Source organism: Papaver somniferum, chromosome 3 (assembly GCF_003573695.1).
Source record: "Papaver somniferum cultivar HN1 chromosome 3, ASM357369v1, whole genome shotgun sequence".
Lineage (NCBI taxonomy): Eukaryota > Viridiplantae > Streptophyta > Magnoliopsida > Ranunculales > Papaveraceae > Papaver > Papaver somniferum.
Genome location: NC_039360.1, coordinates 19,889,693 through 19,901,690, shown reverse-complemented (window position 1 = coordinate 19,901,690; position 11,998 = coordinate 19,889,693). Strand labels below are relative to the sequence as shown.

The following is an 11,998-nucleotide window of genomic DNA, read 5'->3' as shown; positions in this document are numbered from 1 at the left end:
AAGAAATAATTGAATATAGGATTTTGTTGATTACTACGTATTTCATAACGCGGTTTTATCACCTTATAAGCATCGAAACCCAATGTTTACGGTCCCTATAACATAATTCTACGAGAATAAGTCAAGTGGGGACATTAAGATAGAAAATTCCCTTTATGTCAAAGAATTCTTTTGGATAATTAATAGGAGGAAGCTACTTTTACTAGAGGGAAAGCTGACTCAGTTTAGGATATTTGACTTCTAGTCAATATTGGATGGATTTGATAATAAACTATCCCCCAATAAAAAAGAAATAGTTTTGGAGTTTAGATTACGGGAGGGTAAAGAGAGGATATGCAAAGAAAGTGACAGTCTGATAATGGACATATGAGATCAGTAATAGTCTTTTAATTATAAGCTGCAAATGAACTTGATTACCTAACTAACGACATGGAGAAAGGAAAAGAGTAGATTGTGTAAACAAATTAATTACATCACCCAATTGATTTCCTCGTAATACTTCCATATCGTGTTTCTTTTCTTCTACTTCTGCTTCCAACAGTTGGATACGATTGTTTACTTCCATTTTAATACTTCACATTCAGATCAAACTAACAAAGTGAGTATTTAGATGTTAGCTAGGGTTTGCTAATACATGATTAATTAGGGTTAACTGGGATGAGTATGTACGGTTAGGTTAGGAAGATTAAAGGGTGACATACGAAACTAAATTCTAAAAATATTTTTTTGATAGGCGAAAGCTTATTTTAAGTCCATCCAATAAAGATTGGAAGTCAAATAACTTAGACCGGAATCAGCTTTCCCTCGAATAAAAATGGCTTTCCCTGTATTAATTATCTTTTTTTGTGCTCATGCGTGTGCGTGGCTGAATAACATTTCATGTTGGTGTCAGTGTGTCACTGGTGACCATCTGAAAGTTCGATCCTAAATAAAAAATCACTATTGGATCGGGTAGGATCGACCGATCCACGCAAGTATATAACTCATAGACCCTTCATTTTCATTTTTGTAATAATAAATAGCTGCCTTAAATTCATCCTCATTTCTAATCTAAGGTAAGAATTAGGGATATTTATTTCTTCAACAATAAATTTTTCTTTTAATTTCTACACTCACTATCCTCTCCTAGGGTTTCATTTCATTTCTTATAATTTTGTTTTCAATCATATTCCTGAATCTTAATTTTGTGTTTTGTGGGAGTCAGAAGAAGTAATCTCTCTGCTGCATGCAAAGCCAGAGATCTGTCCTAAGAAATGGAGCAAAATCAGCAGTCCACTTCTTCAAATGGTAATAATAATAATCTCAATTTGATGTTTTTTAGTAGTGCAAGTAAAATTTCACCTGGATTTTGTTGCTGATATTCACAATGTATATGCTGCAGGTTCAGGTGTTCCTCCACCTCCAGAGCCATTAATGTATAAGAATCACTTGATTACTTATACACAGAGATCAGCAATCCCATTACCTGTTTATGAAACTGTTAATTTAGGTTATAGATGTACTGTCCATGTTAATGGAGTAGCTTATACGACAGCTGATACGTTTAGAAATCCTAAAGATGCCGAACAGGAAGCTTCAAAACTGGCTTTAGAGTCTATTGCTAAGAAGATTAAGGAAGAAAGTATCGCCATTATTAACAAGGTGTGTGTTTTCATGCTAATTTAAAGCTTAATTTATACAAATTCTCTTGATATGTTCCAATGTTTATGTGTTTGAAAAGCAATTTTGTTATGCATTTTTCCTTGCTTTTATTTTTATAATTGATAGTAGTCTAGTAGTTAGTTTTTAAAGGTAAGGGCGGAATCAAGTTTCAATTCATTATGTCTAGTAGACAGACGACATCTACACTGGTTACTTACTTGTGAATTTACATTCTATGCTCGATAAGTGTTATGTCTGTTAGGAGGTTTAGTTTTGGTGCAAAGCTATCAGATGATTGTGGAGACAATCAGTTGCAGGGTAGTAGGTGGAGCACTGTAGAGCATGGCTTTAATCCCCGCTTAGGAATTCCTTATTTTCTGAACATCAGACACAAACCATGAACTCGATTCTAATTTCACACATGCCTGAGCTGGGCTTTGTTCATATAAAGCAAGTCAGACTGGGATAAGATATCAAGGCTTTTCCAAGTTATGGAGATCAACATTTTGAATTGAAATTAGATTAAACTTAAAAGCTTGTTTCCGCTGACAGTCAGTTCAAACTTAGCATGTCTAACTGTAGAATCTTATGGCTAACATGATTTTTTTTTTTCCAACATGCGACGGCCAACTAAGTAGTTTTGAATGGTTTCCTGGAGTTCATAAGTTCCATCTCTTGCAATTGGAGGTTGTTTAGTTTTTTTTTCTTCAAAAAACTACTTAATTTGTAGGGCCAGTTGGGCATGCAGCACATTATTGCATCTCATGATAAAGCGTGGCTAGCAGTGTTTATTATCTAGCTCGCCTTATTAGGAGTAAAGTGAGTTGCTTATTTGCTAAGCCTTGCGCAGGCAGCTCAAGTGGAGTATGGGTTGCATGTCAACTGTAGTGTCTGATTTCTTTTGAGTTTTGTTTTGCTGAAGATATGAAAGTATGTTTTCCTTTCTTTGTTCCTTCCAGGACCCTGTATCTTGCAAATCCATTCTCAATGAGTACGCAGTCAAATTGAATCTGCCAATACCTATGTATACAACGACACAACTAGAGCTTCTTCCCATCTTCAACTCCTCTTTAGAGTTTAATGGTAAATCTTACACTGGTCCTGCTGCCAGAAGCAAGAAAGATGCAGAACGGTTGGCAGCTCGCATGGCTATTCATTCTATAATAGGTATATGAACCGAATAAATATATCTGCATACATAGTCCCATATTTTTGCTTGCTGTTGCTCGGGTTTACAATTCAATATGGAGATACCCTGAGCATATCAAGCTTAGCGCTCATCGTTGTGGTCATATTGAGGGAATTTCTTGATAATGGTTTGCTTTTGAGGCAAAAATTGGCAGAGTGTATTTCTTATTTTTATCGATGAAGAATCATTAACTCCTTAAAAAATGACCATCAGGGTGAGCACAACTTACGTATGAACTGATTATTAAAAATCATCTCCTCAAGACTCTCCATAAACTGTAGTATACTAGTATGAAAAGGCTAAAAGCATGATACTTCACTTATAATATTTCAGTTCAAATTGTCTTTCAGTAAGTTTGCCTGATTGTGCTGTAACATGTTAAGAGCATCGATCTCCAGTTCACACATGTCTGGATATCCAATATAATGTTTTAAGTATCTTGCAGGTGCTTCTGGTTCAGGGACTTCTCTTCCAGAGATTATCATATCCAAAAGTAGACTATCTAATGCGTCCCGTATGCTTGAGGAGTCTCAGACTATCCAAGATAGTCATGCTGCAATGGTGGCAACCCCGGGGTGTAATTGTGGGGGTTCCACAAGGAAAAGGAAACAAATTCTGAACCCTTCTTCCCAGACGTTTAATGAAGGTGTAACATCAACACCCCCACCTTCAGAATGTAAGAAACCTAGAGAGGAAAACTCTTGTGAAATGAGTGCTGGTCCAATAGGAAACGTGCAACACTTACTGGATCAACCTGTGTCAATCAGTGAACATTGTAGAGCTGTTTCTGATCCATCTCGTGCAGCCGAGGAGTCTCAGACTATCCAGGATACTAAGATGGTGACGGTGACAAGCCCAGGGAGTAATTCTGGGGGCTCCAGGATGAAGGGGAAAGAAATTCTGAACTCTTCATTTTCACAGACACCCGTTGAAGTTGTAACAGCAACACCTACACCCTCCAATGGAATAGGAAACACGACATCCTTATTGGATCAACCTGTGGATGGGTGCTTAGACAGAAAGGTGAGTGAACAATATAAAGCTTCTTTTTCTTCTTTTTAAAGATTAACTGGTGTAAAAGTAAAGAAAGGGATTAAATATCGGGGAGTGGTCGAGTGGATAAATTGGGGAGTGGATTCCACTTCATGTGCGGTTGTCCTTTTTCATTTGTTTTGGTTGGTAGTAGAGTAGTTAAATGTTTAAGTTTCAACCTCAAGTTGCGGTTCCACCTCAACTTAGACTTTCTTATTCTTTTCTCGCTGCAGTTGGGTTAACTCGTGTGTATGAAATTCTGAACAGTAGACACAAACCATTGAACTCGATTTAAAATCCATTCATACCTGAACTTGGCATTAATAGTGTAAGTCAGACTCAGTTAGGACTATCAAGGCCTAGGCAGGTTGTGGAAAACCGACATTTAGAGTTGAAGTTAGATTACAGCTCGTTTCTGCTGGGTCATTACAATCAGTACAATCTCATGGGCAGCTTTTTTGAATTTTTTTTTTGCACATGCACATGCCATCCAAATCAGCAGCTTTAAAAAGTTATTTTGTGTAGTCTTTAAGTTTTCTTATCTTTTATGTGGGTTGGAGGAGACTCTTATGAAGTTTTTTTGTTTCAAAAGACTACTTTAATTTTAGGGTCAGTTGGGCATGGAGCTGAGCTCACTGAGCCATCTCCCGCTGAGGTGTAGCAATGTGCATTATTTATCAGGAAATATTTAAGGCGAGTCTTTTAACCTTGCAGATGCACATCAAGTAGAATATGATGTGCATGTGAGCATGTCTATAATTCTCAATGAGTAAGTTCGAGTTGTGTTTTGCCGAAGATGTGTTAGTTTACTCTCCTTTGTTTATTCCTTCCAGGACACACTATCTTACAAATCCATTCTCAATGAGTACGCAGTCAAGATGAATCATCCAGTACTTGCATATACAACAACTCAAGCAGATCCTCATTCCTTCTTCGTCTCTTCTTTAGTGTTTAACGGTAAAACGTACGCTGGTCCTGCTGCCAGAAACAAGAAAGATGCAGAACGGTTGGCAGCTCGCACGGTTATCCATTCTATAACAGGTATATTCTGTATATTTGGATTATGTATATAAGTATATCTAGTAGCTTTCCTAGATAGTATATATATATATGTTGAGTTTATGGTTCAATACGGAGATCACTGTTGTGTTCTGGAATATAAAACTTAGGTCTAGTTGTTACGATCATATGGAGGGAAATTTTCTTGGTACTGGTTTGCTTTTGAATCCAGAATTGTCAGCTGGGTTTCTTATGTTTTCGAATGAAGAATCAGTAGCTTTAATTATTTAGAGTATTTTGCAGGTACTTCTGATCCAGGGACTTGTCTTTCAGAAATTATGAAATTTAAAAGCAGACTGTCTAATGCACCCCGTAAAGATGTAGGAGCAACCCCTTCACCCTCTCATGAAATCAAGAAACCGAAAGAAGAACCTCTATTCGAGACCAATGCTGGTCCAATAGGAAATGTAGCACCCTTATTAGATCAACCTGTTGGTGGGTGCTAAGACAGATTGGTGAGTGAACACTATTCAGCATCATTCTTATACTTTTCATTTTCATTGAATTGAGTTATCCCAGTGTAGATGTCTTGTAATTTATAAATACTCAATTTCCTTCTTTTAATATGCAATTATTTGTTTCTATATAAAAGTAAAAAATGAATGCATTTACTTTTATCTGCTCCAACTTAGTCACACATCTTTCATATGAATGTGCTGGTTTCTGCACGAAAAGCTTTTCCAGTGATAACTGTTTATTTGTCTTTTTATTTGCAGGTTACATATTACTCTTTCAACTCAACCTTCTGTAGTTTTTTTTCCGAGACGTACGTACTCTTATCTTCTAGAGCGTTCTTCTTGTTCAAAAGTGCTAGTATAATCTTGGCGTGTTCAAAGGGTAAGTGTATGCATTAGGCATCTGTTGTCACCTAGTGTTGTAATCTTTGTTTTGTTTATATTAAGATGTCATAGCATTATGTAATCATGTCCTAGGTTGTCTGGTTCTAATTTGTGTTACAGCTGTTGCTGGTTAACTTAAGGAGGCAGTATGTGACACTTCTTATAAGAAAATGTGGAAACTTTACTTTTGTGCCACACTCGAGTGTTTTCTCCAACCCTTCTGCCTTTAGTTTTTTTACTGCATCCTTCAAATGTGAAGTAAGTTAAAATGGAAATATCTTAGTTATGCCACTGTAACAAACATACACCTGCATTTATGCTTAATTTCATGGTGGTCCAAAGCAAATTACAGTAAATGTTTTTGGTACAATTGTACCTCCCTACGGTGACCAAGTCATGTCTATTATGTGAAAAATGTGGTGCATACGCAGCAAAGTCTGATCATTATTTTTTGAAGCACAAGTCAGATTTAAAAATAAGAACACGTTTGGTCAAAAAAAAAAGAAAAATATTACATCCATATTTTTAATTTTTAAAAGATAAATAAATTAATTTTAATTCCGCTTTCTTGAAAAGATGTACTATTACTTTCTCATTTTAATTTAAGAAAAATGGATTGAACTATAAAATAATTGGATTTTTAGAAGTGGTACAAAATGCAAACACCTCATGAAATGCGGATTGCTAAGAAAATATGCCCCTGAATAGCCGAAATACCCCTAAATTTAGTTGTCACTTGTCTGGAAGCCTGGAGTCTGGACTTTGCAACACACAGTAAAATTTTGGGGGCGTGTGTCGGTGGCCGATAAGCATCCTATGCTGTTGACTGGTCGGAAAGCCCAAATCCAAATCTAATCTGGTCCGATGCCGTTACATTCATTCACCATCATGGCTCATTCAGACATTAAATACGCACCACCACCCTTCCTCCACTTTCGGTCACGATCCCCACCGTCTATTTAATTAGTACTCGTACCACACAAGACACCAAAATCGGATCTACCAACTCCAATATATCCTCCTCCTCATCAGATCAAATCAGATCAAATCTATTCATAAACCCCTCTTCTTTTCCTTATTTTAATCCCCGCATGATGGGATCATCGCCTCCACCACCATCATCATTTCTCATCAATAACCAACCAACGGTCCATAAACAGCGTGAGTATAATAACTAAAATACTCCCGGCTATAATTAGTGTATTCATCATAAATGTAAATATACTATACTAATAAATAAGTATGGGGTATTGAAATTCGAGCTTTCAATTCTGATGAGCTGTAAACAACGAAAGAATCGAAGAATAAGAAGAATTGGAAAAAAGAAAAAAAAAAGGGTGAAAAATCTCTCTCTGTACTCTCTAGGGAGGAAGGAGGAGGAGTAAATAAGGAGCACGCTCGCTCGGTACTAGTACTGTAGTACCAGTTTAGACTCCTCGTAGACACCTCCTGCTGCTGCTGCTTCTTCAACAAGCTCATTTTCATTTTTCTCATTTTTTTTCTTTCATTTCTCTCTCTTATTTATTTGTTTTTCTGTTTGATCAGATCATTGGAATTATAAACCCTAATAGTTTGTTTTTATGAATCTGAATCATCATCAACATTTTTGATACTCAATGTAGTAAGGAATCATCGATTGAATAATTAATGGTGAAATTATTTCATCATCGGAGTCATAGCAGTGTTGGCGGATCTTTAGTTGCAGATAGACATGGAGGAGGGAAATTATGGTCTGCATTTTCTGGTGTTGCATTTAGAAGGAAAATATTAGATAGTATGAGATGTGGTATTTCCCGCCATAGATATGAAGTAGATTCAGACATTGAAGAACAACCGCAACCACAGCTAGTAGAAGAGGAGAAGAAGAAAACAGTACCGGAGAAGGAAATAGTTGCAGAGGAGGTAGAAGCGATTATAAAGAGGAAGGAAATAGTACCAGAAGAGGTAGTGTTTATAAAGAGTGGATCAGAGACATTATCAGATATTTTGAACTTATCTCAGACAACTACTGCTACTGCCACTACAAGTACATCATCATCAGAGATTGTATTAGAAGAAGAGAAAACAGAAACGGAGACGGAGGAAGTAGAAGCGATTAAGAAGATTAAAGTATTTGAGGAATTACAAAATGTAGTCAAGAAATTACAATCTGTAGTATTAGAGGATGAATTAGAAGATGGATTAAAATCAAAACAACAATTGGAAGCAGCATTAGATGTTAGAAGATATGCTAAAGATGATTCAGAAGCAAGAATCACATTAGCAATGCTTGGTTCTATTCCGCCTCTAATTGGAATGCTTGATTCAACAAATCATGATTCTCAGATCGCTTCACTTTATGCTCTTCTCAATCTTGGAATCGGTAACGACATGTAATAATCTCTTCCTCTACATTTTTCTGATTTTTCTTTGTTCAATTTTACCGTGATTTTTTATGATTTTAGGTCAAAATTATTTCTAACAAAATGTCAGACTCTTCTTCTTCTTTTACTGTTACACTTTACTAATCACATTACACGTTTTCATCTCTAATTTGTTGTAACTTCGGTTTTTCTTTTCTTCTTACTTTTGACCTTTCATCTACATTGTTGAAATGAAGTAAAGTCTTCTCTGATTCTGAAACGTTTTTATTTATTTTTTTGATCACAGGAATAAATCTGCCATTGTTAAAGCAGGAGCAGTTCACAAGATGTTATCTCTAGGCGAATCGTCGGGTAATCCATTAGTATCAGAAGGAATTGTGGCGAATTTCCTTGGATTAAGTGCACTGGATTCAAATAAACAAGTAATTGGTACTTCTGGTGCAATTCCTTTCCTAGTTAAAACCTTGAGAAGTTTGGAATGTAGTTCACAAGCTAAACAAGACTCATTAAGAGCAATATACAATTTGTCGATTTCTCCGTCAAACATTAGTGAAATCGTAGAAAATGATTTCATTGATTTCATTTTGAATCTACTTGGAGATATGGAAGTTAGTGAGAGAGTCTTGTCAATTCTGAGTAATGTAGTATCCACACCAGAAGGGCGGAAAGCGATAAGTAACTCGTCTGATTCGTTTCCGATTTTAATCGATGTATTGAACTGGACTGATGAACCTGGTTGTCAAGAGAAAGTGACTTATATTTTGATGGTTTTGGCTCATAAAGCGTATGGTGATAGACAAGCGATGATTGAAGCAGGAATTGCGTCGTCTTTACTTGAATTAACACTTCTTGGTAGTACATTGGCACAAAAAAGGGCATCGAGGATATTAGAATGCTTAAGAGTTGATAAGAGAAAACAAATTTCAGATGGGGGTAATAATTATAGTGGTGTAGTAGTAGGAGCAGTTTCGGCACCAATTTGTGGTGGGTCTTCATCAGGACTTAATAATCAAGACCAAGTTTTTGAGGAAGAAGAACAAGATATGATGAGTGAAGAAAGAAAAGCAGTTAAACAATTAGTCCAGCAGAGTTTGCAAAATAACATGAGAAGGATTGTCAAGAGAGCAAATCTGCCGCAGGAATTTGTTCCTTCCGATCATTTCAAGTCACTTATGACCACAACTTCTACTTCTAAAAGCTTACCATTTTGACGACTGGATCATAAGTAAGTCCCCATTTTCTCTCAATCATTGTATTTATGAATTTTAACTCTTTATGTATCTAGAGAATTAGTATGATATAAATTTTGATGAAATAAAACCTTGGATTCATATGTTTGTTAGATAGATTCCTTTGCCTGACAATCTAATGTTCTCTCATGGAATCGGATGCCCACCCAATTCCCAAGTTTCCACTAGAGCACTACATTGCACATGAACACTATTGAATTATTGTCCTAAACTGACCCACAAAATGGGCTCTCGTTCAATTAACTTGAATCCCCACTTCCTAAAACCATTTCATTTGACCTGATTTTCACCTCGATCCAGAGAAAAAGAAATGAAGGAAAACACTTACATCTCTGGCCATTTACTGGGTGGACCAAGCACCAATATAACCACTAGACCCCATAAAAGCCTTTCACGTGGCCTTTACATTAAAAGCATATCACTAGTTCACTACCCAACTCCTAGTAAATAATGAAATTCTTTATTGGTTTTTACCCAGTACACCAAAAGTTACCTCAACTATTATTACATATTTCACCAGATTGATGTGAGATGACCCAAGGGTTATTTGATCTCGTTCAGTATCTTACTAGACTTCACATTTATCCGTTCGTTAAGTTTTAAAATTTTAGAGAATGTATCAGTGACTGAATTATCCGTGTTCGTTAAGTTTGAAGAGATGTATATACATGATAAGTAGATATGTCAGTGACTGAATTATCCGCCTTATTCAATTCATCTAAACAAGTAAACAATGTGTAGGAAGGGGCTTGCCTTTGTCTGCGTATTTTGGTGTATAAATAAGTTGCATATGCAGTTATGCACAATACTACAAAGAAGTTGGGTTGAAATTTCTGTCCATAAGCTTTCTGCAAGTAATGTATGGATTCTTCTGCCATATTGACAGCTATAAAAGTTATCAAATGGGAATAACTCCCAAAAACTATGAAGATTTATGCCTTTCTCTAAATCATACTACTGCTGTACTAGTCTACAACAACTACTCATAAAGGGGACCATGATTAAATAGTAAACCTAGAACAGAGGTTGTTTCTCTTGGAGTCTTTTGTAATAGTGTCATTTTCGTCATATTTGTATCAATTATGCACACCCTGCTTTATGTAACATTGAGATATCAAATTATACAGACAAGTTGGAAACGGGTGTCAGTCATTTTCCCATCTTTTTACATATAAACTATGAAAAACTCAGCATCTCTTTTCCCATCTAAGAATATTTTGCTTTAGTGGCCTTTTTTCTTTCTTTAGTGTTTCTGAATGAGACTCTGGTTAGGGTTCCTAACCAGAATTTTTGGATTTTATCACCTATGGATTGTGTATGTTCAACTTGATAAAAGTAACAGTAATAGTTTATTAACATATGTTTATGTTATGTTGGGTTATTAACATCCATATTTCTTTGTTGATTAGTTTAAGAAAAGGATTATCTAAAGTTGTAAACACCTTTGAACACGCTCACTTGAACACTTTGTTATTTAGCACCTAATCTTTGGATCTCTACGCTGTTATATCACGTGATCTACTGCGGTGAAAATCATGTCGTTGCGCTTACGCTTTGATCCTGGAATCTTTAATAAGTTTAATAAATCGTTCGACATTAATGCTTTTTGACTTCGATTACTAAATTCTTTTTTTGTTTAATTGTGTTTAAGGTACTGTTAATCAGAATTGATGGGGAATGAAAGAGTGGAGAAACTAAGCAAAGTCTCTTAACTGTTTCCAGCTGAAGAGCATACGGGGAATTTCTCCCTCAGTACATACAGTAGTTTATGGTGTTTTTTGGGGCTGTCATTTTTCTTTTTCTTTCTTGTCTTAGATTTGGCCTCTTTCTCTTGTAAAGCGTAAGTAATCTGTAGTGCACAAGCGATTTTGTTAACTTAAACTTTTTGTCATAGCATTAGTAATTTCGTTTGATAATTGGCTTAGTAACTTTTACTCCCTCCATTTCTAGAGTTAGTTTTTTTTTTCGATTTGGCCTATCGTTTTAGCCTAAAAATAGGCAAAATTGAAAAAACAACTTGCAGCAATAACTCTTTTGCAGCAATGGAGGGAGTAAGTCTTTGGTCATAGAATAAATCAAATTCAACCTACAAATTATGAGCTCCGGTAAACTAAAAACTAAAACTTACTACTTGTCATGAATGATAATCCATTGTAAAGGAGGAATAAACAGAGTTGGTTTCTTTAGAATGCAATCCAAACTTTTTTGTCGACCCATCAGCATACACTTTTTCTTTTTCGCTCTCGGTATGTATATTACACCAGTGGGCACTGGCACCATCAGCCATCACTATAACCGCCACTGGCCACCCGAGGACCACTGGGCAAAGCACCGGCACCATCAGCCATCTAGTCTCGATATGGAGGCAACTCAAAATTTCTCAGGTATAACTAGTTGTTTTATTACTTTCCAACGGACGGTCTATCTGGCCCATTCAGGGCCAAATCTGCTTAACTTTAAAACACATACCTCGGGAATAACACGTGGAAGCATCGATCCCTCCGCCTCGGTTACCTTTCCTCTTCCTTATTATTCCCTCCATTCCAATAAAAATGATGTTTTTAGAGTTTTCATGCAGATTAAGAAATGGAGAGATACTAATATTTTCCATCTATACCCTTAAAA

At 36.1% G+C, this 11,998-nt stretch overlaps 2 protein-coding genes across 4 annotated transcripts; both read left to right on the top strand.

The window, feature by feature from the left end:
* Positions 1-1,013: 1,013 nt before the first annotated feature.
* LOC113355452 lies at positions 1,014-5,955 on the top strand. Of its 2 annotated transcripts, XM_026598311.1 has the most exons (8): positions 1,014-1,055; positions 1,205-1,287; positions 1,382-1,641; positions 2,601-2,808; positions 3,276-3,853; positions 4,696-4,903; positions 5,165-5,376; positions 5,638-5,955. In XM_026598311.1, the coding sequence occupies exons 2-7, from the start codon at positions 1,254-1,256 to the stop codon at positions 5,365-5,367; spliced, it is 1,491 nt and encodes a 496-aa protein (XP_026454096.1). In that variant the 5' UTR covers positions 1,014-1,055; positions 1,205-1,253; the 3' UTR covers positions 5,368-5,376; positions 5,638-5,955. The 2 variants fall into 2 exon arrangements, with proteins under 2 accessions (XP_026454096.1, XP_026454097.1); XM_026598312.1 differs by lacking the exon at positions 1,014-1,055 and having other exon boundaries at positions 1,082-1,287.
* A 1,111-nt stretch (positions 5,956-7,066) lies between these two features.
* LOC113355451 lies at positions 7,067-11,284 on the top strand. Of its 2 annotated transcripts, XM_026598309.1 has the most exons (3): positions 7,067-8,132; positions 8,410-9,348; positions 11,025-11,284. In XM_026598309.1, the coding sequence occupies exons 1-2, from the start codon at positions 7,408-7,410 to the stop codon at positions 9,332-9,334; spliced, it is 1,650 nt and encodes a 549-aa protein (XP_026454094.1). In that variant the 5' UTR covers positions 7,067-7,407; the 3' UTR covers positions 9,335-9,348; positions 11,025-11,284. The 2 variants fall into 2 exon arrangements, with proteins under 2 accessions (XP_026454094.1, XP_026454093.1); XM_026598308.1 differs by lacking the exon at positions 11,025-11,284 and having other exon boundaries at positions 8,410-9,474.
* The last annotated feature ends 714 nt before the right edge of the window (positions 11,285-11,998 follow it).